We start from the raw sequence: 23,440 nt of genomic DNA, 5'->3' as shown, positions 1-23,440 counted from the left end.
GGACTTGATGGAGTTGGTGTGGGATGTAGACTGGTATGAAAAGTATGAGGAGCCATGGGGAATGGAGAGGCATAGTCTGACATGATAGGTCATGAGGGTCAACAGAGTTGGTTGAGCAGTATAATATGACATGGGGTGTGCACAGAAAGTAAGACATGAGAACTGAAGTCAGGACCAGGCTTATGCCCAAAACGTCGAATTTCCTGTTCCTTGGATGCTGCCTGACCTGCTGCGCTTTTCCAGCAACACATTTCAGCTCTGATCTCCAGCATCTGCAGACCTCACTTTCTCCTCAATGTGGAAATTTGCCCAGGTATGACCTCTACATAAAAAGCAGGACAAATCCAACCTGTCCAATTATTGCCACATCAGTCTACTCTCGATCATCACCAAAGTGATGTAAATTGTCATCAACAGTGCTAAAAGCAGCACCTGCTCAGCAATAACCTGCTCAGTGATCCCCAGTGAGGGTTCTGGCAGTGTCACTCAGCTCCTGACCTCATTACAGCCTTGCTTCAAACGTGGACAAAAGAGCTGAATTGCAGAGGTGAGGTGAAAGTGACAGCCCTTGGCATCTAGGCTGCATTCGATGGAGTGTTGAATCAAGGAGTCCTGGCAAAACTGGAATCAATGGGTATTGGGGGCAAACTCTTCAGTGGTTAGAATCAGACCTGACACTTAGGAAGATGATCTTGATTGTTGGAGGGTAGTTGTCTCAGCTGAAGATCATCTCCATAGGAGTTCCTCAGGGTGGTGTTCTAGGCCCAAGCATCTTCAGCTGATTCATCAATGATCTTCCCATTTTTGAGTCCTTGGACACCATAGCACTTCCATGTCCAAATGCAACAAGATTTGGACAATATCTAGGCTTGGGCTGACAAGTGGTAAGTAACATTTGCACCATACAAATGCCAGGCTATGACCATCACCAACAAGAGACAATCTAACCACCACCCCTTAACATTCAAAGGTGTTGCCAGCACTGAATCTCTGACTATCAACATCCTTGGAGTTGTCATTGATCAGAAACTTAACTTGCCTCACCATTTAAATGCAATGGCTACAAGAATAGGTCTGAGGCTCGGAATACAGTGGCAAGTATCTCATTTCCTGACTCCCGAAAGCCTGTACACCATTTACAAGGCGCAAGTCAGGACTTTAATGGAATACTCCCCACTTGCCTAGATGCGTGCAGCACCAACAATACTCAAGAAGATTGACACCATCCAGGACAAAGTAGCCGGCTTGAATGGCCCTCCATCTATAAGTATCCACTCCCTCCAGCCCCCCATGCTCAGTAGCAGCAGTGTGTATTATCTACAAGATGCACTGCAGAAATTCATTAAAGATTCTCAGACAGTACCTTTCAAACCCAAGACTACTTCCATCTAGGAGAACAGGGCCAACAAAAATATGGGAACATGACCATTTCAAGTTCCACTCCAAGCCAAGCACCATCCTGAAGTGGAAATATGTCACCGTTCCTTCACTGTTGCTGGGTCAAAGTCCTAGAATTCCCTCCCTAATGGCATTGTGGGTCAACCCACAGCAGATGGATTACACCGGTTCAAGGAGGCAGCTAACCAACACTTTCTCAAGGGCAACTAGAGATGGGCAATAAATGCTGGCCCACCAGTGATGCCCATATCCAACAAAAATGAATTTAAAAAACACTCACCTTATTGATATTCAACTTTCTGTAATACCAACTGAAACAAATAATCTAGATGCCAAAATTTCTCAAAATAAAAGTCAGATTGGATATTGCCACATGCTCTAAAGGGCCTCCATGTTTGAAACAGAGCACCAACATCTAATTTCATTGCCATTGGCCACATGCACTCCAAATACATAGACGTTAGCATCGAACATGTTTCATCCTCTAAGAACTCTCATGGGACACCTTTGATCCACTTATAATATGTGTCTGAAGTCCCAGGCTGCATCTCTGCAAACTGTGTGCTCAGCGATATTTACCAGCTCATGGACAGGAATGGGCTGCAATTCTGGCTAGTAAAAAGTGAGGTCTGCAGATGCTGGATTTCAGAGCTGAAGATGTGTTGCTGGTTAAAGCACAGCAGGTTAGGCAGCATCCAAGGAACAGGAAAATCAACGTTTCGGGCCAGAGCCCTTCATCAGGAATGAGGAGAGTGTGCCAGGCAGGCTAAGATAAAAGGTAGGGAGGAGGGACTTGGGGGAGGGGCGATGGAGATGTGATAGGTGGAAGGAGGTCAAGGTGAGGGTGATAGGCCGGAGTGGAGTGGGGGCGGAGAGGTCAGGAAGAAGATTGCAGGTTAGGAAGGCGGTGCTGAGTTGAGGGAACCGACTGAGACAAGGTGGGGGGGAGGGGAAATGAGGAAACTGGAGAAATCTGAGTTCATTCCTTGTGGTTGGAGGGTTCCCAGGCGGAAGATGAGGCGCTCTTCCTCCAACCATCATGTTGTTATGTTCTGGCGATGGAGGAGTCCAAGGACCTGCATGTCCTCGGTGGAGTGGGAGGGAGAGTTAAAGTGTTGAGCCACGGGGTGGTTGGGTTGGTTGGTCCGGGCGTCCCAGAGGTGTTCCCTGAAGCGTTCCGCAAGTAGGCGGCCCGTCTCCCCAATATAGAGGAGGCCACATTGGGTGCAGCGGATGCAATAGATGATGTGTGTGGAGGTGCAGGTGAATTTGTGGCGGATATGGAAGGATCCCTTGGGGCCTTGGAGGGAAGTGAGTGTGGAGGTGTGGGCGCAAGTTTTGCATTTCCTGCGGTTGCAGGGGAAGGTGCCGGGAGTGGAGGTTGGGTTGGTGGGGGGTGTGGACCTGACGAGGGAGTCACGAAGGGAGTGGTCTTTGCGGAACACTGATAGGGGAGGGGAGGGAAATATATCCCTGGTGGTGGGGTCCGTTTGGAGGTGGCGGAAATGACGGCGGATGATACGCTGTATACGGAGGTTGGTGGGGTGGTAGGTGAGAACCAGTGGGGTTCTGTCTTGGTGGTGGTTGGAGGAGCGGGGCTCAAGGGCGGAGGAGCGGGAAGTGGAGGAGATGCGGTGGAGGGCATCATCGGTCACGTCTGGGGGGAATCTGCGGTCCTTGAAGAAGGAGGCCATCTGGGCTGTGCGGTGTTGGAACTGGTCCTCCTGGGAGCAGGTACGGCGGAGACGAAGGAATTGGGAATAAGGGATGGCGTTTTTACAGGGGGCAGGGTGGGAGGAGGTGTAGTCCAGGTAGCTGTGGGAGTCAGTTGGCTTATAGTAGATGTCTGTGTTGAGTCGGTCGCCCGAGATAGAGATGGAAAGGTCTAGGAAGGGGAGGGAGGAGTCTGAGACAGTCCAGGTGAATTTGAGGTCGGGATGGAAGGTGTTGGTAAAGTTGATGAACTGTTCAACCTCCTCGTGGGAGCACGAGGCAGCGCCGATACAGTCATCGATGTAGCGGAGGAAAAGGTGGGGGGTGGTGCCAGTGTAGTTGCGGAAGATGGACTGTTCCACATATCCTACGAAGAGACAGGCATAGCTGGGGCCCATGCGGGTGCCCATGGCAACTCCTTTAGTTTGGAGGAAGCGGGAGGATTGAAAAGAGAAGTTATTCAGGGTGAGGACCAGTTCAGCTATGCCTGTCTCTTTGTAGGATATGTGGAACAGTCCATCTTCCGCAACTACACTGGCACCACCCCCCACCTTTTCCTCCGCTACATCGATGACTGTATCGGCGCTGCCTCGTGCTCCCACGAGGAGGTTGAACAGTTCATCAACTTTACCAACACCTTCCATCCCGACCTCAAATTCACCTGGACTGTCTCAGACTCCTCCCTCCCCTTCCTAGACCTTTCCATTTCTATCTCGGGCGACCGACTCAACACAGACATCTACTATAAACCAACTGACTCCCACAGCTACCTGGACTACACCTCCTCCCACCCTGCCCCCTGTAAAAACGCCATCCCATATTCACAATTCCTTCGTCTCTGCCACATCTGCTCCCAGGAGGACCAGTTCCAATACCGTACAGCCCAGATGGCCTCCTTCTTCAAGGACCGCAGATTCCCCCCAGACGTGACCGACGATGCCCTCCACCGCATCTCCTCCACTTCCCGCTCCTCCACCCTTGAGCCCCGCTCCTCCAACCGCCACCAAGACAGAACCCCACTGGTTCTCACCTACCACCCCACCAACCTCCGTATACAGCATATCATCCGCCGTCATTTCCGCCACCTCCAAACGGACCCCACCGCCAGGGATATAGTTCCCTCCCTTCCCCTATCAGCGTTCCGCAAAGACCACTCCCTTCGTGACTCCCTCGTCAGGTCCACACCCCCCACCAACCCAACCTCCACTCCTGGCACCTTCCCCTGCAACCGCAGGAAATGCAAAACTTGCGCCCACACCTCCACACTCACTTCCCTCCAAGGCCCCAAGGGAACCTTCCATATCCGCCACAAATTCACCTGCACCTCCACACACATCATCTATTGCATCCGCTGCACCCAATGTGGCCTCCTCTATATTGGGGAGACGGGCCGCCTACTTGCGGAACGCTTCAGGGAACACCTCTGTGCCGCCCGGACCAACCAACCCAACCACCCCGTGGCTCAACACTTTAACTCTCCCTCCCACTCCACCGAGGACATGCAGGTCCTTGGACTCCTCCATCGGCAGAACATAACAACACGACGGTTGGAGGAAGAGCGCCTCATCTTCCGCCTAGGAACCCTCCAACCACAAGGGATGAACTCAGATTTCTCCAGTTTCCTCATTTCCCCTCCCCCCACCTTGTCTCAGTTGGTTCCCTCAACTCAGCACCGCTTTCCTAACCTGCAATCTTCTTCCTGACCTCTCCGCCCCCATCCCACTCCGGCCTATCACCCTCACCTTGACCTCCTTCCACCTATCACATCTCCATCGCCCCTCCCCCAAGTCCCTCCTCCCTACCTTTTATCTTAGCCTGCCTGGCACACTCTCCTCATTCCTGATGAAGGGTTCTGGCCCGAAACGTTGAATTTCCTGTTCCTTGGATGCTGCCTGACCTGCTGCGCTTTAACCAGCAACACATTTTCAGCTGCAATTTTGGCTGTTTGCTTGTTATCTCAGACCAAGATCCCAGGCTGTCAGTTTTGCTGTACTGCTGTGCTGTTCAGCACAGACACAAAGCCAGGAAGCTTGTCATGGTTGTCAGCAGTTCTCAGTCAAATCAATGAAGATACTTTCAGTCAGGGGGTTCTGGTTCGGTAAGTCAAGGACAGACTCCTAAACCAGTACAGGGGATTGAACCTGATCAGTCAGCTGTTTGGTGGTCAGTCAGGTTGCTCTCCACATTTGAGATAATAAGCCTAATTTGGGTAGCCCAACACCCATTTTGATTCATCCTATTCTGTTGTGGGCCATTTCACCACTGAAATGAGTAAGTATTAGGGAGTTGAAAGTGGAAGACATAACGGTTAATTTTGACACGGGTAGGATGATGTCTTGAGCAAGTAAGTAGGCAGCGCAGAAGGCATGCAGAGCTGGGATTTAGGTGGTGCAAATGGATGAGGGAAGATTTTGCAGGCCGTAGTGAGTATGAGCATTGGTGGGCAGAGAAAAAAATCGAGGTACTGAAGAGAAGATGGTGGCACTTACACTGCTGAATGGAGAAGGTCATTAATCTTCTGCATTGCTGTGTATTCCTCCAGATGGTCGAGACCTTGGATTAGGCTGGCTTGGCTTAGTGTCATGGCCACCTCTGCACTACCCTATCAAATAGGACCTCCAGGCCCCTGCCCGCAAAGCATGATGTCAAATTTCTCTAGTCTGCCATGACCTGGGAAAATATCCAGGGCAGCTCTTGACTGATAGTGCTTGTCTGGATGCCAGTCAATTTTGAAACATCCTGGAAGTACCCATGGGTAAAATGTGAATAGAATCAAATGAGAGGAATGCCATAAAAGTTGGGCAGATTGTTAATGAGGTGAATTTGGTCAGATATGTTGAGACCCGATGCCTCATCATATCTTACCAAGTTCACCTCATTAACTAACTGCCTGAGGCCTCATGGCCAAAAAAACCTCCAAAAAAAACTCTGCACAGTTGTCACTTACCCAAAAAAATACCATGTAAAGTTCAATCCGGTCTGTGCTTGGAAAAGTTTAAAACGCTCTGGAGAAAAGCATCCTTGGTCACCTGACTGTTTGTTCTAATACTGCTTTATCCTTCCCATAGGTGTTGGTGTCGGTGGGGTACTCCTTGTTGCTTTTTTTCTGGATCAACTTGATAAGAAGGAAATAGAGGATTTCAAGGGGAAGGATGTAAATATTTGGGCTGTCTTAGTGGCGACCTTCACACACTTAAGGGACAAGCGTCAATGTCTACTCATCGTCATGACAATGTACAGTGGGTTTGAACAAGGCTTCCTTGCTGGAGATTATACAAAGGTAAGAATATGAAAGGCATTAATGATAATCTTCAATGATCAAGTCATGACCTCATATTTCCCAATTATGCCTAATCAAGAAGGCCATCATCTCAGATACTATATAATATGAATAGGTGACCTTCCCTTCCAGAATATCAGATTAAGTACTTACTGCTTTGCTGTTACATCAATGCACCCTCAGTGATTATTGCCATGAATTGTGTTGAAAACGTTCCTGGTACAGGTGAAGGGGAGGGAAGGAAGCTGTCTATAGACTATATTAAAGACATAGGAGACATCCAGATGAAGGGTTTATGCTCAAAACGTCGATTCTCCTGCTCCTCAGATATAACCTGACCTGCTGTGCTTTTCCAGCACCACAACCTCGACTATATTAAAGGGGAGTGGGATCAGTGGATCAAAAGTTAGGAACTTGTTTGTCCATGGATGTGGTGCACTGTCTGTCCAGGTTTGGAAGAATTGACCACATAACAGTTTCTTTCTTTTCCTAGAGAGTTTGAAGCCTTTGCTGTAAATCAGAGGAAATCACAGGGTGATAGATTTGCTCCAAAGACTGATGTACAATGATATCTGTTGTAGTGTTGGATCACAGAACACATGATTACAATTATGAGGGGAAGTTAGAACGAGTTTATGGGAAATCATTATCAAGAATCACATGGACTCATGAGGGGATGCAGGGAGTCACAAAATGTGATGATGCCGTGGCCTTAATCATGGGAGGGTAAAGTGGACAGGGAGATTTTGGGATGTGGATTGTTACAGGTCCTACAGCAAACTTGTAATCGCTTAGCAGGAACTGGCTGAAATGGTGGAAGGTTGCAGGTTTTAAGGGTATGACAGGGATTATTGAATATTCAGAAGTGCAAAGTACAGAAGGAACATAGTGAATGACAGGGAGTATTGAACATTATTGTTTGAATTATTCGACTGTGTATTTTATTTATGTAGTTTTAAAACTGAACATAAATGAGAAAGAATTATTTTGAAAAAAAGCATTTGAAAGAATGGCAGGCATTGTAAACAATTGCTTGAACAAGTAGTGTCTGAAATTCAGATTGCAGACAATCTGAGCTGAGGGTGTGAACTGATGCAGCTCTTGTTCACAACAATACATTGATTGATCTGTGGACAAGTAACAGTTACTAATAGAGTCATAGAGAGGTACAGCACAGAAAAAGACCCTTCAGTCTATCTCATCCATGCCAACCAGATATCCCGATCCAATCTAGTCCCACCTGCCAGCACCCGACCCATATCCTTCCAAACCCTTCTTATTCATATACCCATCCAAATGCCATTTAAATGTTGCAATTGTACTAGCCTCCACCACTTTCTCTGACAGCTCATTCCATGCATGTACTACCCTCTGCATGATACAGAATGTAGGGAAATAGATGGCGACATCTTGAAAAATGTCCATATTACAGAAGAGGAAGTGCTGGATGGCTTGAAATGCACAGTGGATAAATCTCCAGAACCTGATCAGGTGTACCCTAGAACTCTGTGGGAAGCTAGGGAAGTGATTGCTAGGGCCTCTTAGTGAAAAATTTGCATCATCAATAGTCACAGGTGAGGTGCAGGAATAGTTCTTATCAAGCTTCAAGTTCAGTGAATGATTGCTCATTAACATCATGCATGAACTCAAAACTCCCCAATTCTCTTCATCGATATCCACCTTGAGGATACTTCTTCAAAATGTTTCCTTCTTTTCCAATTTTATGAATGACTATGTCATTGAGTGGTAACCATTGTTCATTTTGTGCTTTTCAGTTATGGGCAGCCCTACACTGCCCTCAGTGTTTTATATGTTTCAGTTATTCACCAATGTCCAATGTGGATTTCACCAGGATCACTCAACTTTTGATCTTAGGTCAAGCATGACAAAGCTGAATTCCAGAGATTAGGTGACAGTCACAACCCTTGACATCAGTGGCCACATTCAACTGAGTGTGGCATTCAGGAGTCCTTGCAAAACTGGAATCAATAGCTAATGGGAGCAAACTATTTACTGATTGGAATCATATTGGGCACATAGGAAACTGGTTATGATTTTTGGGGGTCAATCATCTCAGCTCCAGGACATTTCTTTATGAGTTCCTCAGAGTATCCTCCTAAACCAATCAGCTTCAGTTTCTTCATCAATGACTTCCGTCCATGTTAAGGTTAGAAGTGGGATGTTTGCCAATGATTGTGCAATGTTCAGCATGTTCATGACTCCTCAGATACTGAAACAGTCCATGTTCAAATGCAAAAAGATCAAGACCATATCCAGGGTCAGGCTGATAAGGGGCAAGTAACATTTGTACCACATGCAATTGCCATTGTTATGGACCAGACCAAAACCCTCTAAAATTTGACACATAGTTTAAATATGTGACCTCTGAACTCTGACTCACCAATTTCTCTTTAATTAATTTCATGGTCCGCTCATCTCATGCCCCAAAATTAATTCAAATAGACTGTATTTGGTAGATTAATTTGGTTCATCCCTAACTCAAATGAATAATGGTTTAACCTGTTGGAGGATCTTGATAAGTCAACCTCTTAAGCCTAGATATCACCCTGGTGAATCCCTTCTGAACAGCCTCCAATGTCAGTACTTTTTTTAAAAAATATGAGGACCAAATCAGGAGATAGATTTGGTCTCACCAACACCCGAAACAGTTGTATCACAACTGTTCTTAAACTCCAAACTCTGGGCAATTAAGGACAAATGTCCATTTGCCTTCTAAGTTTCTTGTTTCACCTGCATGATAACTTTGCAGAACATTCAGAACCTTCTGCACTTTTTTTTTGGAACCGATCTATTTAAGAAATGGTCTACCTTTTGACTTGTCCTACTAAAGTGCATGACCTACAAAGAGATCAATCTGCCAGGTTTTTGCCCACTTACTCAAACTATGTTTACCCCCCTGCAGATTCCTTATGTCCTCATAACAACATGCACTCCCATATATTTTTGAATTATCAGCAAATTTGGATACATTGTATTCTTCTCCTCATCCAAGGCATTAATTGAGGCCTAAAGATGTTCCTTGTTGCACTCAATTATTAATTCAGACACACTGTCACCTATATATTAACCATGCTAATACACTTCGTCCAACAGCATGAGTTCCTATCTTGTGTAATGACCTTTTATATGGTATCTTATGAAATGCCTTTTGGAAAACCAAATAAACTGCATCTACCAGTTCCCCCATGTTAATTCCACTTGAAATATTCTCAAACATGACACAGCTTTTACAAAATCATGTTGACTCTTTTGATTGAATTAGCTTTTCTAAATGCCCTGCTGTTTCTTCTTTAATAAAAGACTAATAATAAATCTAACATTTTCTCAAGACAGATTATTTTGATGTGTTGAAGGCGGAGAGGTGGATGTTGTCTATATGGACTTAAGCATGCCTTTCAACTAGGTTCTGCATGGTAGACTGGTTAATAAGGTTAGATCACATGGAATTCAGGGAAAGGTAACCATTTGGATACAAAATTGGCTTGAAGGTAGGAGACAAAAGATAGTGATTTTGGTTTTTCAGACAGGAGAAGGCCTGTGACCAATGGTTTGCTACAAGGATCGGTGCTGGGTCCATTGCTTTTTGTCATTTACATAAATGATTTTGATGTGTATATGGAAGGAATTGTTAGTAAATTAGCAAATGACACCAAAGTTGGTTGTATAGTGGATAGTGAAGAAGGTTACCTCAGAGTACAACGGGACCTTATCAGATGTGCCAATGGGCAAGGAGTGGAAGATGAAATCTAATTTAGATAAATGTGAAATATTGTATTTTGGTAAGGCAAATCAGGATAGGATGTATACACTTAATGGTAGAGTCCTGAACAAAGAGACCCAGGGGTGCTGGTTTATAGCTCCTTGAAAGTGGAGTTGCAGATAGGCAGGATAGTGAAGAAGGCATTTAGTACACTTGTCTTTACTGGTCAGTGCATTGAATATAAGAATTGGGAGCTAACGTTGCAGCTGTTGAGGACATTGGTTAGGCCACTTTTGGAATACTGCATTCAATTCTGGTCTCTCTGCTACTGGAAAGATGTTAAACTTGATAATATTCAGAAACAAAATTACAAGAATGTTGCAGGGATTTGAGCTATAAGGTGAGCCTAATAGGCTGGGGCTATTTTCCCTGGAGTGTCAGAGTTTTAGAGTTTTAGGGCGGCACGGTGGCACAGTGGTTAGCACTGCTGCCTCACAGCACCAGAGACCTGGGTTCAATTCTCACCTCAGGCGACTGACTGTGTGGAGTTTGCACGTTCTCCCCGTGTCTGCGTGGGTTTCCTCCGGGTACTCCGGTTTCCTCCCACAGTCCAAAGATGTGCGGGTCAGGTGAATTGGCCACGCTAAATTGCCCATAGTGTTAAGTAAGGGGTATATGTAGGGGTATGGGTGGGTTGCGCTTCGGCGGGTTGGTGTGGACTTGTTGGGCTGAAGGGCCTGTTTCCACACTAAGTAATCTAATCTAAAAAAAAATCATGAGGGTCATAGATAGGGGTAAATATGTGACCTCTGAACTCTGACTCACCAATTTCTCTTTAATTAATTTCATGGTCCGCTCATCTCATGCCCCAAAATTAATTCAAATAGACTGGATTTGGTAGATTAATTTGGTACATCCCTAACTCAAATGAACAATGGTTTATCCTGTTGGAGGATCTTTTTCCCAAGGGTCGGGGAGTCTAAAACTCAAGGACACAGGTTTAAGGTGAGAGAGGAAAGCTGTAAAATGCACCTAAAGGGTAACTTCTTCATGGAGAGGGTGGTGTGTGTCTGTGGAATGAGTTGCCAAATGACGTGGTGGAGGCTGGTGCAATCACAATAATTAAAAGGCATCTGGATGGTCACCTGAGTGGGAAGGTTTTAAAGGGATTTGGGCCAAATGCTTGCAAATGGGATGAGAATTTATAAAATATCTGGTCAGCATGGACAAGTGGAACTGAAGTGGTGTACAACGCAATGACTCTATGTTTGGCTGACTGACCTATAGTTTCTTGCTTTCTGTCTCCCACCATTCTTGAACAAATGCATCATGTTAGTAATTGTCCAAGCAATTGGAACCCTTCCGTTCTCTAGTGCATTCTGTAATTTTTCGACCAATCTGACATGGGACATCAGATCTTGGTGACCTGTCTATCATTATTCCCATTAATTTATCATTTACTTTGCCCATTGTGATAGGACTGCTACAAGATCTTTCCTCCCATTATTGCCTTAGAGACATTGAGGTCTACTTTACAGAAAAAGGCTCGTCAGCCCATCAAGTCTGTGCCAGTCAAATACAAGTACAAGTCGTTTCAGTTTCTTCAACACAAATTGGCTTTAATGCGATTGAAGAAGTTAGACCATTATTTGTAGAATACAAACTTTCTTGACCTATATTTGCTATAATGAGATTCTGGCTCCTTTAGTTTAAATGGTGCAGCAAATGCATAATTTTCTTATAACGCGAGATCACACAAGAACGGAACTATCACATTATATCAGAACCAACTATTCTAATCCAATTTTCCAGCACTTATCCCATAGCACTGTATGTGTAACATCTACTTGAGTATTATGAAGGTTTCTGGCCCTACCAACCTTACAGACAGGAGGTTGCCAACACCTTTGGATGAAAAGGTTTTTCCTGACATGACCTCTGAATCTCCAGCTTACCTTAAACCTATGCCTCCTGGTCATTGATCCTTTTGCCGAGGGGAAAAGTTTCTTCCAGTCTACCCTATCTATGTTCTTCATAATTTTGTACATCGCAATCATGAACCCTTTCAGCATCCTCTACTTCAAGGAAACTAACACATCTATCCAATCCCTTTCCATAACTAAATCTCTTCAGCCCAAGCAGCATCCTGGTAAATCTCCTCTATACCCTCTCCAGTGCAATCACATCACAGGTAACACAGAGATGTGATTGCAGAGGGGTCAGGACTGGCAGTTAAACATCCAAGGATTATCAAAAAGACAGGGAGGTGGGCAGAGGGGGCGGAGTTGCCACATTAGTTGAGAATGAACTTAAAATTATGGCACTGAATGACATATTGGGAGATGATGTGGGCCCTATGTGGGTGGAGTTGAGGAGCCACAAACACAAAAAAAACATACTGGGAGTTATGCATAGACCTCCCAGCAATGGTCAGGACCAGGGGCACAAAAAACACCAGGAAATAGATAAGGCATGTCAGAAAGGCAAGGTTATGGGGGACTTCAATATGCAAATTGACTGGGTAAATAACGTTGCCATTGGATCCAAAGAAAGGGAGTTCATGGAATGCTTCAGTGTGGCTTTTTGGAGAAAGTGAGGACTGCAGATGCTGGAGATCAGAACTGAATAATGTGTTGCTGGAAAAGCGCAGCAGGTCAGGCAGCATCAAAGGAGCAGGAGAATCAACGTTTTGGGCATAAGCCCTTCAGGGTGGCTTTTTGGAACAGCTTGCGATGGAGCTCACAAGGAAGCAGGCTATTCTGAACTTGTAATGAATCAAACTTTATACAAGATCTCAAAGTAAGGGAATACTTCGGAGGCAGTGATAATAAAATGTTAGAATTCAGTCTGCAGTTTGAAAGAGAGAAGACAAAATCAGATGTAATGGTATTACAATTAAATAAAGGTAATTACAAGGGCATGAGTAGGAACTGATGAAAATCGACGAGAAGCAGAGCCTAGCGGAGAAGACAGTCAAGCAATAAAGACTGGAGTTTCTGGCTGTAATTGAGGACACAGTACAGAGATTCATCCCAAAGAAAAGAAAGATTATCGGGGTTGGGGGGTGGGGGTAATTAGACAGCCATGGCTGACAAAGGAAGTCAGGAAATGTATCAAAGGAAAAGAGAGAGCTATAAAGTGGTCAGAGCACCGGAACCTCAGAAGATTGGGAAAACTACAAAACCAAACAGAGGATAACAAAGAGAGAAATAAGGAAGGAGAGCATCAAATATGAAGGTAAACTAGCCAGTAATCATAAAAATGATAGTAAAAGTTTTTTTTCAATACATAAGAAACAAATGAGAGGCAAAAGTAGAAATTGGGCCGCTCCAAATTGATGCAGGAAGGCTAGTGTTGGGAGATAACAAAATATCTGAAGAATTTAATAAATATTTTGTGTCAGTTTTCACAGTGGAAGACATGAGTAATATCCCAACAATTAAGGAGAGTCAGGGGGCAGTGTTGAGTATGGCAGCTATTACAAAAGAGAAATTGCTAGAAAAGCTATAAAGTCTAAAAAATTGATAAATCTCCTGGCCCTGATGGACTACATCTTAGAGTTCTGAGGGAGATGGCTGAGGAAATAAAGGAGGTGTTGGTTGTAAGCTTTCAAAAATCACTGGAGTCAGGGAAAGTCCCAGGTGATTGGAAAATCGCTGTGTAACCCCCTTCTTCAAGAAAGGATCAAGACAAAAGATGGAAAATTATAGGCCGATTAGCCTAACCTCAGTTGTTGGTAAAATTCTAGGATCCAGCGTTAAGGATGAGATTTCTAAATTCTTGGAAGTGCAGGGTCAGATTAGAACAAGTCAGCATGGGTTTAGTAAGGGGAGATCGTGCCTGACAAACCTGTTCAAAGTCTTTGAAGAGGTAATAAGTAGGTTAGACCAGGAAAACCCGGTGGATGTTATCTACCTTGACTTCCAACAGGCCTTTGATAAGGTGCCTCACGGGAGGCTGCTGACTAAGATGAGGGCCCATGATGTTCAAGGTGAGTTACTGGCATGGATTGAGGATTGGCTGTCTGACAGAAGGCAGGGAGTTGGAATAAAAGGTTCTTTTTCAGAATGGCAGCTAGTGACAAGTGGTGTCCTGCAGGGTTGAGCATTGGGGCCACAGCTGTTCACTTTATATATTAATGACCTAGATGAAGGGACTGGGAGCATTCTGGCGGAGTTCGCCAGTGATACAAAGTTACGCGGACAGGCAAGTAGTTCTGAGGAGGTGGGAAGGCTGCAGAAAGATTTTGACAGTTTAGGAGAGTGGTCGAAGAAATAGTTGATGAAATTCAATGTGAGCAAATGCGAGGTCTTGCACTTCAGAGAAAAGAATACAGGGACGGACTATTTTCTAAACGGTGAGAAAATTCCTAAAGCCAAAGTACAAAGGGATCTGGGAGTGCTAGTCCGGTATTCTCTAAAGGTTGACTTGCAGGTTGAGTTTGTGGTTAGGAAAACAACTGGAATATTGTCATTTATCTCAAGAGGGATGGAATGTAAAAGCAGCGATGTGCTACTGAGACTTTATAAACCTCTGGTTAGTCCCCATATAGAATACTGTGTCCAGTTTTAGGCCCCACCCCTCAGGAAGGACATTCTGGCACTGGAGCGTGACCAGCAGAGATTCACACGATGACCCCTGGAATGGTAGGCCTAACATACGATGAACGGCTGAGGATCCTGGGATTGTATTCATTAGAGTTTAGAAGGTTGAGGGGAAATCTAATAGAAACTTACAAGATAATGCATGGCTAAGAAAGGGTGGACGCTGGGAATTTGTTTCCGTCAGGTAGGAATACTAGGACCTGTGGGTACAGCCTTAGAATTAGAGGGGGTCAAATTAAAATGGAAATGAGGAAACATTTGTTCAACCAGAGAGTGGTGGGCCTGTGGAATTCATTGCCACAGAGCGCAGCGGAGGCCGGGGCGTTAAATGTCTTCAAGGCAGAGATTGATTCATTCTTAATCTCGCAAGAAATTAAGGGATACGGGAAGAGTGCGGGAAGCGGCGTTGAAATGCCCATCAGCCATGATTGAATGGCGGAGTGGATTCTATGAGCCGAATGGCCTTACTTCCATTCCATTGTCTTATGGGCTTATTCCTCCTATAGTATGAATCCCGTAGCTGCACATATTGCTGTAGCTGAGTATGTTCTTCCCGAGGTGTGGCCCAACCAACATCTTATACAGTTGCAGCTCCTTGCTCTTAAACCAAAAGTCTCAACCAATAAAGGTAGGTATCCCATGTGCCTTCTTCACCACTTCATCTACCTGTCTCAGCACCCTAAGGGACTAGTCAATATGCACAGATTCCCTTTAATCCACAATGCTTACCGGCTCCTAATGTTCATCATTATTTGTTCTTCCTAAGTGCATCACCTCATGCTTACCTGTGATTGAATTCCATCTGCCATTGATCAGCCTATCTGACCAGCCTGTCTTTATTTTCCTATAATCTGAGGTTGTCCTCAGTACTTACCACCAATTGCCATATTATCCACAAATGTACTGATCAACCCTCTTACATTCAAGTCTAAATTATTTATCTATGGTACAAACAGCAAGGGCACCAACACTGATTCCTGTGGAACCCAATGGACACAGGCCTTCAGACACAAAGACACTCCTCAACTATCACCCTGTGCTTCTTTCCACTTCGTCAGTTCTGGATCCAATTCACCAAATTTCCTTGTAATCATGGGCTGACCTTTGCTATCAGTCTCCCATGTAGGACCTTACCAAAAACCTTGTGGAAGTCTATGTATACCACATCAAATGCATTGCCCTCATCTACACATCTGGTCACCTCTTAAAAAAATGAATCACATAAGACTTCCCCTTAAAGAAATGTCTATGCTGTTTATTCAGGATTAATGCCTGCTTTTCTAAATGTTGATTAATTCTGTTCTGCAGAATTGCTTCCAATAGTTTGTCCACCATTGAGGTTAAGTTGACTCGTCTGTAGTTTATCCCTCCTCCCTTCTTGAATAACCTTGCATTTGTGGTATCTTTGGGGTGTTTGTAGTGTTCTCAACAGTGAAAACTGATGCAAAATATTGGTTTAAATTATCTGTCATTTCCCTGTTCCCCCTTATCAATTGCCCAGTTACATCATTCAAAGGTCCCACACTTGCTTTACTCCTCTCAAAACATCACCTGCCCAACCATCTCTACTCTATTCAATTCATTGATTTGGATATTAAATATTTCAAAGGTGAATTTCTTAACTGTATGCTTCAACTGTAATGACATCTGCTGATTTAAGCCAAGTGTCCAAATGAAAGAAGAAGTTCTGAAGAAGATTTACTGAACCTGAAATGTTAAATAATAAAATGAAAGAACTATAGATGTTGAAACTCAGAACCAAAAACAGAAATTGCTGGAAAAAAGCTTAGCAGGTCTGGCAACATCTGTGGAGAGGAATCACAGTTAATATTTCAGGTCCAATGACTCATCTTCAGAACTGTGCTTTGTCTTTATAGATGCTGCCAGATCTGCTGAGTTTTTCCTGCAATTTCTGCTTTTGTGTCCAACTGAAAGACACAAATAACTGTGATAATGCAGACTCACTGAACACTCCTCTTAGTCTGCTTCACATTGATGCTGACTTGCTGCACTCTGAGAATAACCTTGTCCAATAACAGAAGTAAAGAGTATCAGTAAGTTTGTTTCAATGCATTTGGATAATTAGTTCTCATTGCTGATGACCCAGCAATATTTGGAACCTGCAAGATACCATCATTGTTAAGAGTCTGAGAGTGAACTGTAACATCTAAATGTTAAGCTGATGAATAACTAATGGGATGTGAAGCATCAAATCATGTGGGGGTTGCTGATGTAGGAGATAGGAGATGATATTTGAAGATGCATTCCCTGACTTTTAGTCACTCATAAGGTCACTGTAGTTTTTTACAGCACTGTAGCCAAATCCTCAGAGCCAGGCTCCTTATATTGACATTTGTGGCTACCTTCCACTATTCTATGTATCGTGTATGCCTTGAAGACCCCATCCCACTGTGGACATATGACTTTTCCCTGATTTGCTACTTCCTCTGTTAAGACCACCAACAATACATCTGTGAACTTGGTAACCATCTGTCTTCTGCTCCCTTGGAGTGTTTATTCCATCTCTGTAATATGTCTTCAAATACTTCTACAAGCTGTTAGAACCAGAATGCACCTCACTTTTAAAATTTGCGAGTTGCATTTAAGAAATGCGGGCTAGCTGAAATGCATGCTATTCAAGTACATACTGTGCTCTGAATGTCACAGTGGGCTGCGCACACTTGATGACGCTGACAAGCAGGCAGCATGACATTTGCGGTAATATCTACATTACCAAGATCAGATGCACAGTTGCATATAATAAGCCCTTCACCCAAAAACCAATGTGATCAAGCCTTCAGCCCTGGGATGAACGTAATGGATTTAATTTTCTTTAGTAGTGAAAGTAATAGGCTATGATATATTCAAACCTCATGAATCTGATGGATTTTGGTGTAGAATACTGAAAAAAATAAGTGAATAAGTTGAAGGTATATTAAACCACGATTTTCCAAAAATGAAAGCCATTGAGATAATATTGTGATATAGGTTTGTAAAGCTTTGGGAGTTGGAAACAAAGTAGATTTAAAAGGAATATACTCTGATTGACAGGACACCAAATCATGTAGACTTAACTGATACTCATATTCTTTATTTTCTAACCACAGGCATATGTCACTTGTACAATTGGAATACAATTTGTTGGTTATGTTATGATCTGTTTTGGTGCTTCAAATTCCATCTTCTCTGTGATATTTGGAAAACTCTCAAAATATACTGGGCGAATTCCACTGTTTGCCTTTGGTGAGTTGTTAGATTATAAACCTTATGGTTAAACTCATTGGAATGTTCAAATCTGTTTTGTAAGCCAAGTCGAATATCACTAAGAAACAAACAGCAAAGATTATCTGGTAAACGCTCTTAGCTACTGAAATTATCTTTGTCTTTGTTGTTTGAAGACAAAGTCGTTGAATAAAAGCATCTGGAATGAAAGGGAGGAGGATCTGCAACATTGCTATCATAGAAAAGTAGCCTTTATAACACCTAAACAGACAAAAAAATCTAACAGGAGGAGGAACAGCATGAAGAGAAGGAGCAGGAGTGGTATCAATCACCAACTCCTAAATGACAAAAGACAGTTTACTGAAGATTACATCATCTGGATCATTTATCTCACCTACAAAACAGCAGCATTTGAACAATCCTGATTGTTACGATTCATACTGTCACCTAATTATAGTCTTTCAGTGTAGTCTAGCCCTCACTTTGCTATGATTTTAACAAGCTGCTGCAAACAATGAGAACAGGCTAATTTATGCAATGGGACCTGGCTTCTAGAGCAGAGTATTGTAAAATGAGACGAATGACACAAATGATGCAATCTTCAGTAAACTGTCCTTTAGAAGATAGGAACCTGATGATTGATGCTACACCTGTTTTTGCTAAACCTCCTTCTGCAGGACTTCTTTCTGCCTAATTGGTTGTGAAGAGCTGGTTCCTCATGACAGCAATGTTATCGATTATGCCTCCACCTCCTTCTTATTATTCCAGATGCTTCTTCTCATGGTCCTTGTCGTCAATCCACAAAGACAATCCTACATAACTTTAGCACAAATGTTGTAAAGGCAGCCAACAGTGCTGTAATATCAGATACAAGAAAATATGATTTTACATTTTGAAAACACACTATAATTGTGGGAACATAAGCAGCAGCCTGAAAGAGCAAATAAGCAACTAATCCAAATGTAATGAATGAGCCCTTCAAAGACGCTAAAGAAGAATCCTTTCTGCCTGTGAGAACTTTATCGCATAAAATCAGGCTTGGGGCAAGTCAAGTTCACAAAAGTGTTTCACAACAATGCTTAGACTCATACCTCTGAGCTAGGAGACTCCCAGTTTAACTCCTGTTGAAACCAAAAGTAGTGTCCCTACCTTTGAGGCAAAAGTCCTGGAATCAAGTCGGACCTGCTCCAGAGGTGTGTAATAATAGACAGATTCAAATCTCACTTTTCTAGACGTGTGTATTAACATCTCTGAGCTGCTGGATTGAAAGTATATGTGACTTCCCAGTGGGGTCTTGTGGTGCCAGTGGTAGTATCCCTACCTTTAAATTACGAGACCCAGTTCAAGTCACACCTTCACCAGAGGTGGGTCATAATACATATGAATAGGTTGATTAGAAATATCTGGGTTACCAGGAAGCTCCTGTGGTGCAGTGGTGATGTCCCTATCTCCAGTGAAGGAGATCTGGGTTCAAGTCTCACCTGCTCCAAAGGTGTGTAGTAACATCCCTGAACAAGTTGACTAAAATATATCTCAATTCTAAGGCAGGGCTTTTGTGATGCTGTGATGGTGTCTGAGCAAGGGCATTTAGGTTCAAGCCCCACTTTCTCTAAAGGAGTGTAATAACATCTCTGAGCAGATTGATCAGGGAAATATCTGAGTTCCCTGATACTTGTAGAATTCCTGTGGTGCAATGATAGCTTCCCTACGACTGAGTTAGAAGACTCTGGTTTAAGTCACATTTTCACAAGAGGTGTGTCATAATACGTCTAAATAGGTTCATTTAAAATATCTATGAGTTCTCAGTGGTAGTGTCCCTAATCCTGATCCAGGAGACCTGGGTTTAAGCTGCATCTGCTCCAGAGATGTGTAGTAACATCTCTGAACAAGTTGACGAAAAAATGCTTGCATTCACAGGCAAGGTTTTTGTGTGCAGTGGTAGTGTCTCTACCATTAGGAAGCCGGGGTTCAAGTCCTACTTCCTCTGGAGGTGTGCAATAACATTGCTAAACACGTTGATTCGAAAATACCCAAAGTCCTTATCTTCAAAATCAGTGCAGTATCGGATCAGAATGTACTTAGGTTTAGAGGCACAGAGTCAGAGAATTGTTACTGTGTTGAATGAGGTCACTCGGCCCATCATGTCTGCATTAGGATGATTCCTTTGTGTTTGCCTGTAAACCTGCAAACTATTTCTATTCAAAAAATCATCTAATGTCTTCTTCAATGTCTTGGTTGAAGCTGTCTCCACTTCTAGACAGTACATTCCGGACCCTAACTGCCCGTTGTTTCAAAAAACATTCTTCCATCACACTTGCCACTTTTACAGAAAATGGTCATTTGATCTGTTTTGTCTGAAGCAGCTCTCTGAAGACATGATTGACCTAATGCTACTACCCAGCCTTTTCCTCGTAGCCCTGTACATTTTTCCTTTGTGAGAGCAATCCAATGTCCAATATGCCTCATTTGAACCTGCCTCCACCATACTCTATGGCAACATTTTCCAGATCCTAACCTCTTGTTGACCAATAATTTTTTCCTCATATCACTTTGCTTCTATTACCAATGTGGACAGTTCTTCCCAACCTATTTGGCCAGAATCATTTTGGTTTTGACTATCTCCATCAAATTTTCTCTCCATGTTTTCCTCAAGTAAAGCACACCTGATTTCTCTAATCTGTCCACGCAGCTGAAGTTTCTCATCCTCATAATAAATTAAATCAAATAATTCCCGGAACCAGTCTTTTGAATCTTTTGTCCACTCTCTTCAAACTTCTCACATTCTGCCTAATGTGTGGTACCCAGAGCTGGATGCATTACTCCAGTTAGGAGCAAACCAATCTCTTATACATAACCTCAGTGCACTTGTATATAATGTGTCCCTAATTGTAAAGCCAGCATATTTATATATTGTAGTAGTCATTTTTCAATCTGTCCTTCCACATTCAATGACACCCTGGTTCCTCTGCTCCTGCAGCCCTTTTAGTGTTACCCTTTTATTTACTGTTGTCTCTCTGAGTTGTTCCTACTGAAGTGAATCACTCCACACTTCTCTACATTAAGTTTCGTTTGTGGTTTCTTGTCCCATATACATTCCACTGCTCCCTCTTCTTCTGCTTCCCCTGCTATCTCCACTGCTTCCTTGCACTTCCCCTCCCCCTAACTCACATTGCAGCTTCTTTCATCGCAGGATGACTGAGATTAGATTAAAATTAGATTAGATTCCCGAATGACAAGAGGTGACAGGAGGCAGGAGAGAACAGTGAAGGCAGCACTAAACAGAGTGATGTCAATTGGAAAATGTAAATGGAATAGAGGAAACTGAGTGAGGTAAATGAAAGGGAGTGGTAAAAAAAAAGCGATGCAGGAGGCAGCAGCAATAGGAGGCTGAAATGCAGGGGGCAGACAAACTGGGCAGGAAGAAAAGGTGAGGAGAACAGAAAGAAGCAAGGACAGTGTGTGTGTCCTTTTCTAGTTTTGGTCTGCACTATTTTTGATGCCGACAGCTATCTATGATGTCATCAGTAAAGTCTCAGATACTGCAATTTCAATGCTTGCAGCATTAGCTTTGATTTTCAAGGGGTTGTGAAATTGTGATTATTAGTTGTTCAAGGCTTTTGGCAATGTTGAGGTAGTTCAAAATTAGAGTAAGTTATGGCTTGGTGGACATTATGGTGTACAGTTGCAACCCATTATGATGTGCTAAGAAGATTTAGTGCAAATTTGTATAATAATGTTGAACCATTTTTATTTGTTTGTTTCATGTCACAGCAACCATCACGAATCTTGCATCAATAATTTCATTGTTTTTATGGAATCCACGACCAGAACAAATGCCAGTATTTTTTGTATTCCCTTGTCTTTGGGGAATAGCTGATGCTGTTTGGCAGACACAGACCAATGGTATGTTGACAATAATAAGTGACAAGATAACATAATTGTTAATTTTAGATCTTTATTTTAATATTGTATCTCAATAACTATAGCAACAATATAAGAAAGTTAATGAAATAGACCGTAAGACTGTATTCCTTTGTTTTTGCCCATAGGGAACATAACATAAGCTTTCATCAATTGGAAAAGTTAAAGAGATGGTATAATAATCACTGTTCACATTAGTTTCAGTGTACAATTCCCACCTCAACATCAGCAATACGGGCTGTGCTGCTACCAACTAGTCAGCTTCATCAAAGAGTAAAAAATGAGGTCTGCAGATGCTGGAGATCACAGCTGCAAATGTGTTGCTGGTCAAAGCACAGCAGGCCAGGCAGCATCTCAGGAATAGAGAATTCGACGTTTCGAGCATGGGCTTATGCTCGAAACGTCGAATTCTCTATTCCTGAGATGCTGCCTGGCCTGCTGTGCTTTGACCAGCAACACATTTGCAGCAGTAGTCAGCTTCATCACCTCCTGTCTAACTGGAGTCAGGCCACAGATTGTGGTACATCTATAAGTCTACCTCCTTTCTCTTTTCTGCAAACACAGGAATACACATTGTAGCTGCCAATTATAGTTCAATACAGCCCTATTTTGCTGGAAATCTTGATTTTGTTGCAATCACACATTCAGTATTCGCAATGCAGTAGTCAGTTATATTTGATGAATGTTCTCCATTGGTAAGCTACTATGTTTCTGAATCTGAATGTTGGTGCCTGATAAAAGTCAATGATTGAGTGGGCACCCTCTTCTCACATTTCTGGACAATTTTCTATGACATTCAAATATGGGAGCTAAATGTTATACTCTCCACTCAACCTTCCTGGTCATATCAGATCATTAGTTCTCTTTCAACATTGCTACCATGTCTGCAGGATCAACTTCCTCGTTGTCTTCGATCATGCCCTCTTGGACTGCCTTGCTAGTCTCTTCCAGGACTCATAAGGATATCCCTCTCCCTTTGAACCTGGGCCTTCACTGAACCTGGGCACTTCTTTTCCTCTAAATGTTTCCATTACACGGTTGTTAGGACTTCTTCATCCTCTAATCGTGCTGTCTTCTCTTTAAATGTGATACCCATTGGCTATTGCCGGTACCACAGTGATAGTGTCCAAACCTCTGAGCCAAAAGGCCTGAGTTCATGTCCCACTTGCTCTCAAGATGTGTAATAATATCTCTGAACATGTTGGTTAGAAAATATTTAGCCAACCAGCTGTTAGTTATATAGCAACAATAAAATTGTTTTTCCTCTACTGCCACTACTTTGCAGACATGCTACTCACTTCACATCCAAAAACTGCATCTCCCTTTCTGGTAGAATTTCACACATTGATAAGGAAACTAAAACTAAGGTTACAAAACCAAATTTGCACACTTATTAGTGTTACCAATGTCTATATAACAGAAAAATGCTGGGAATATTCAACAAATCTGGCAGTATCTATTGAGAGAAAATCAGAGTTACTGGCAAAATTCACTGGTCTTGGGAAATGGCAAAATGTTGGAGGTGGCTGTTTAATCAGATGAGAGGTATGGGTTATAGAGCTTCACTCAGTATTCCTTACT

General features: G+C 43.2%; 1 protein-coding gene across 1 annotated transcript in view; it reads left to right on the top strand.

Moving 5' to 3' along the window:
- Window positions 1-23,440, top strand: part of unc93a (unc-93 homolog A) — a 91,287-nt gene that overhangs the window by 56,081 nt on the left and 11,766 nt on the right. The window contains exons 4-6 of the mRNA XM_060831004.1: window positions 6,180-6,391; window positions 17,824-17,959; window positions 21,710-21,841. Coding sequence (XP_060686987.1) covers window positions 6,180-6,391; window positions 17,824-17,959; window positions 21,710-21,841 — 480 coding nt within the window. The remainder of the gene's footprint in view (window positions 1-6,179; window positions 6,392-17,823; window positions 17,960-21,709; window positions 21,842-23,440) is intronic.

This window comes from Hemiscyllium ocellatum, chromosome 10 (genome assembly GCF_020745735.1).
Source record: "Hemiscyllium ocellatum isolate sHemOce1 chromosome 10, sHemOce1.pat.X.cur, whole genome shotgun sequence".
Taxonomy (NCBI): Eukaryota; Metazoa; Chordata; class Chondrichthyes; order Orectolobiformes; family Hemiscylliidae; genus Hemiscyllium; species Hemiscyllium ocellatum.
The sequence above is the reverse complement of the archived record's forward strand: the minus strand, read 5'-3'. Positions and strand labels throughout refer to the sequence as shown.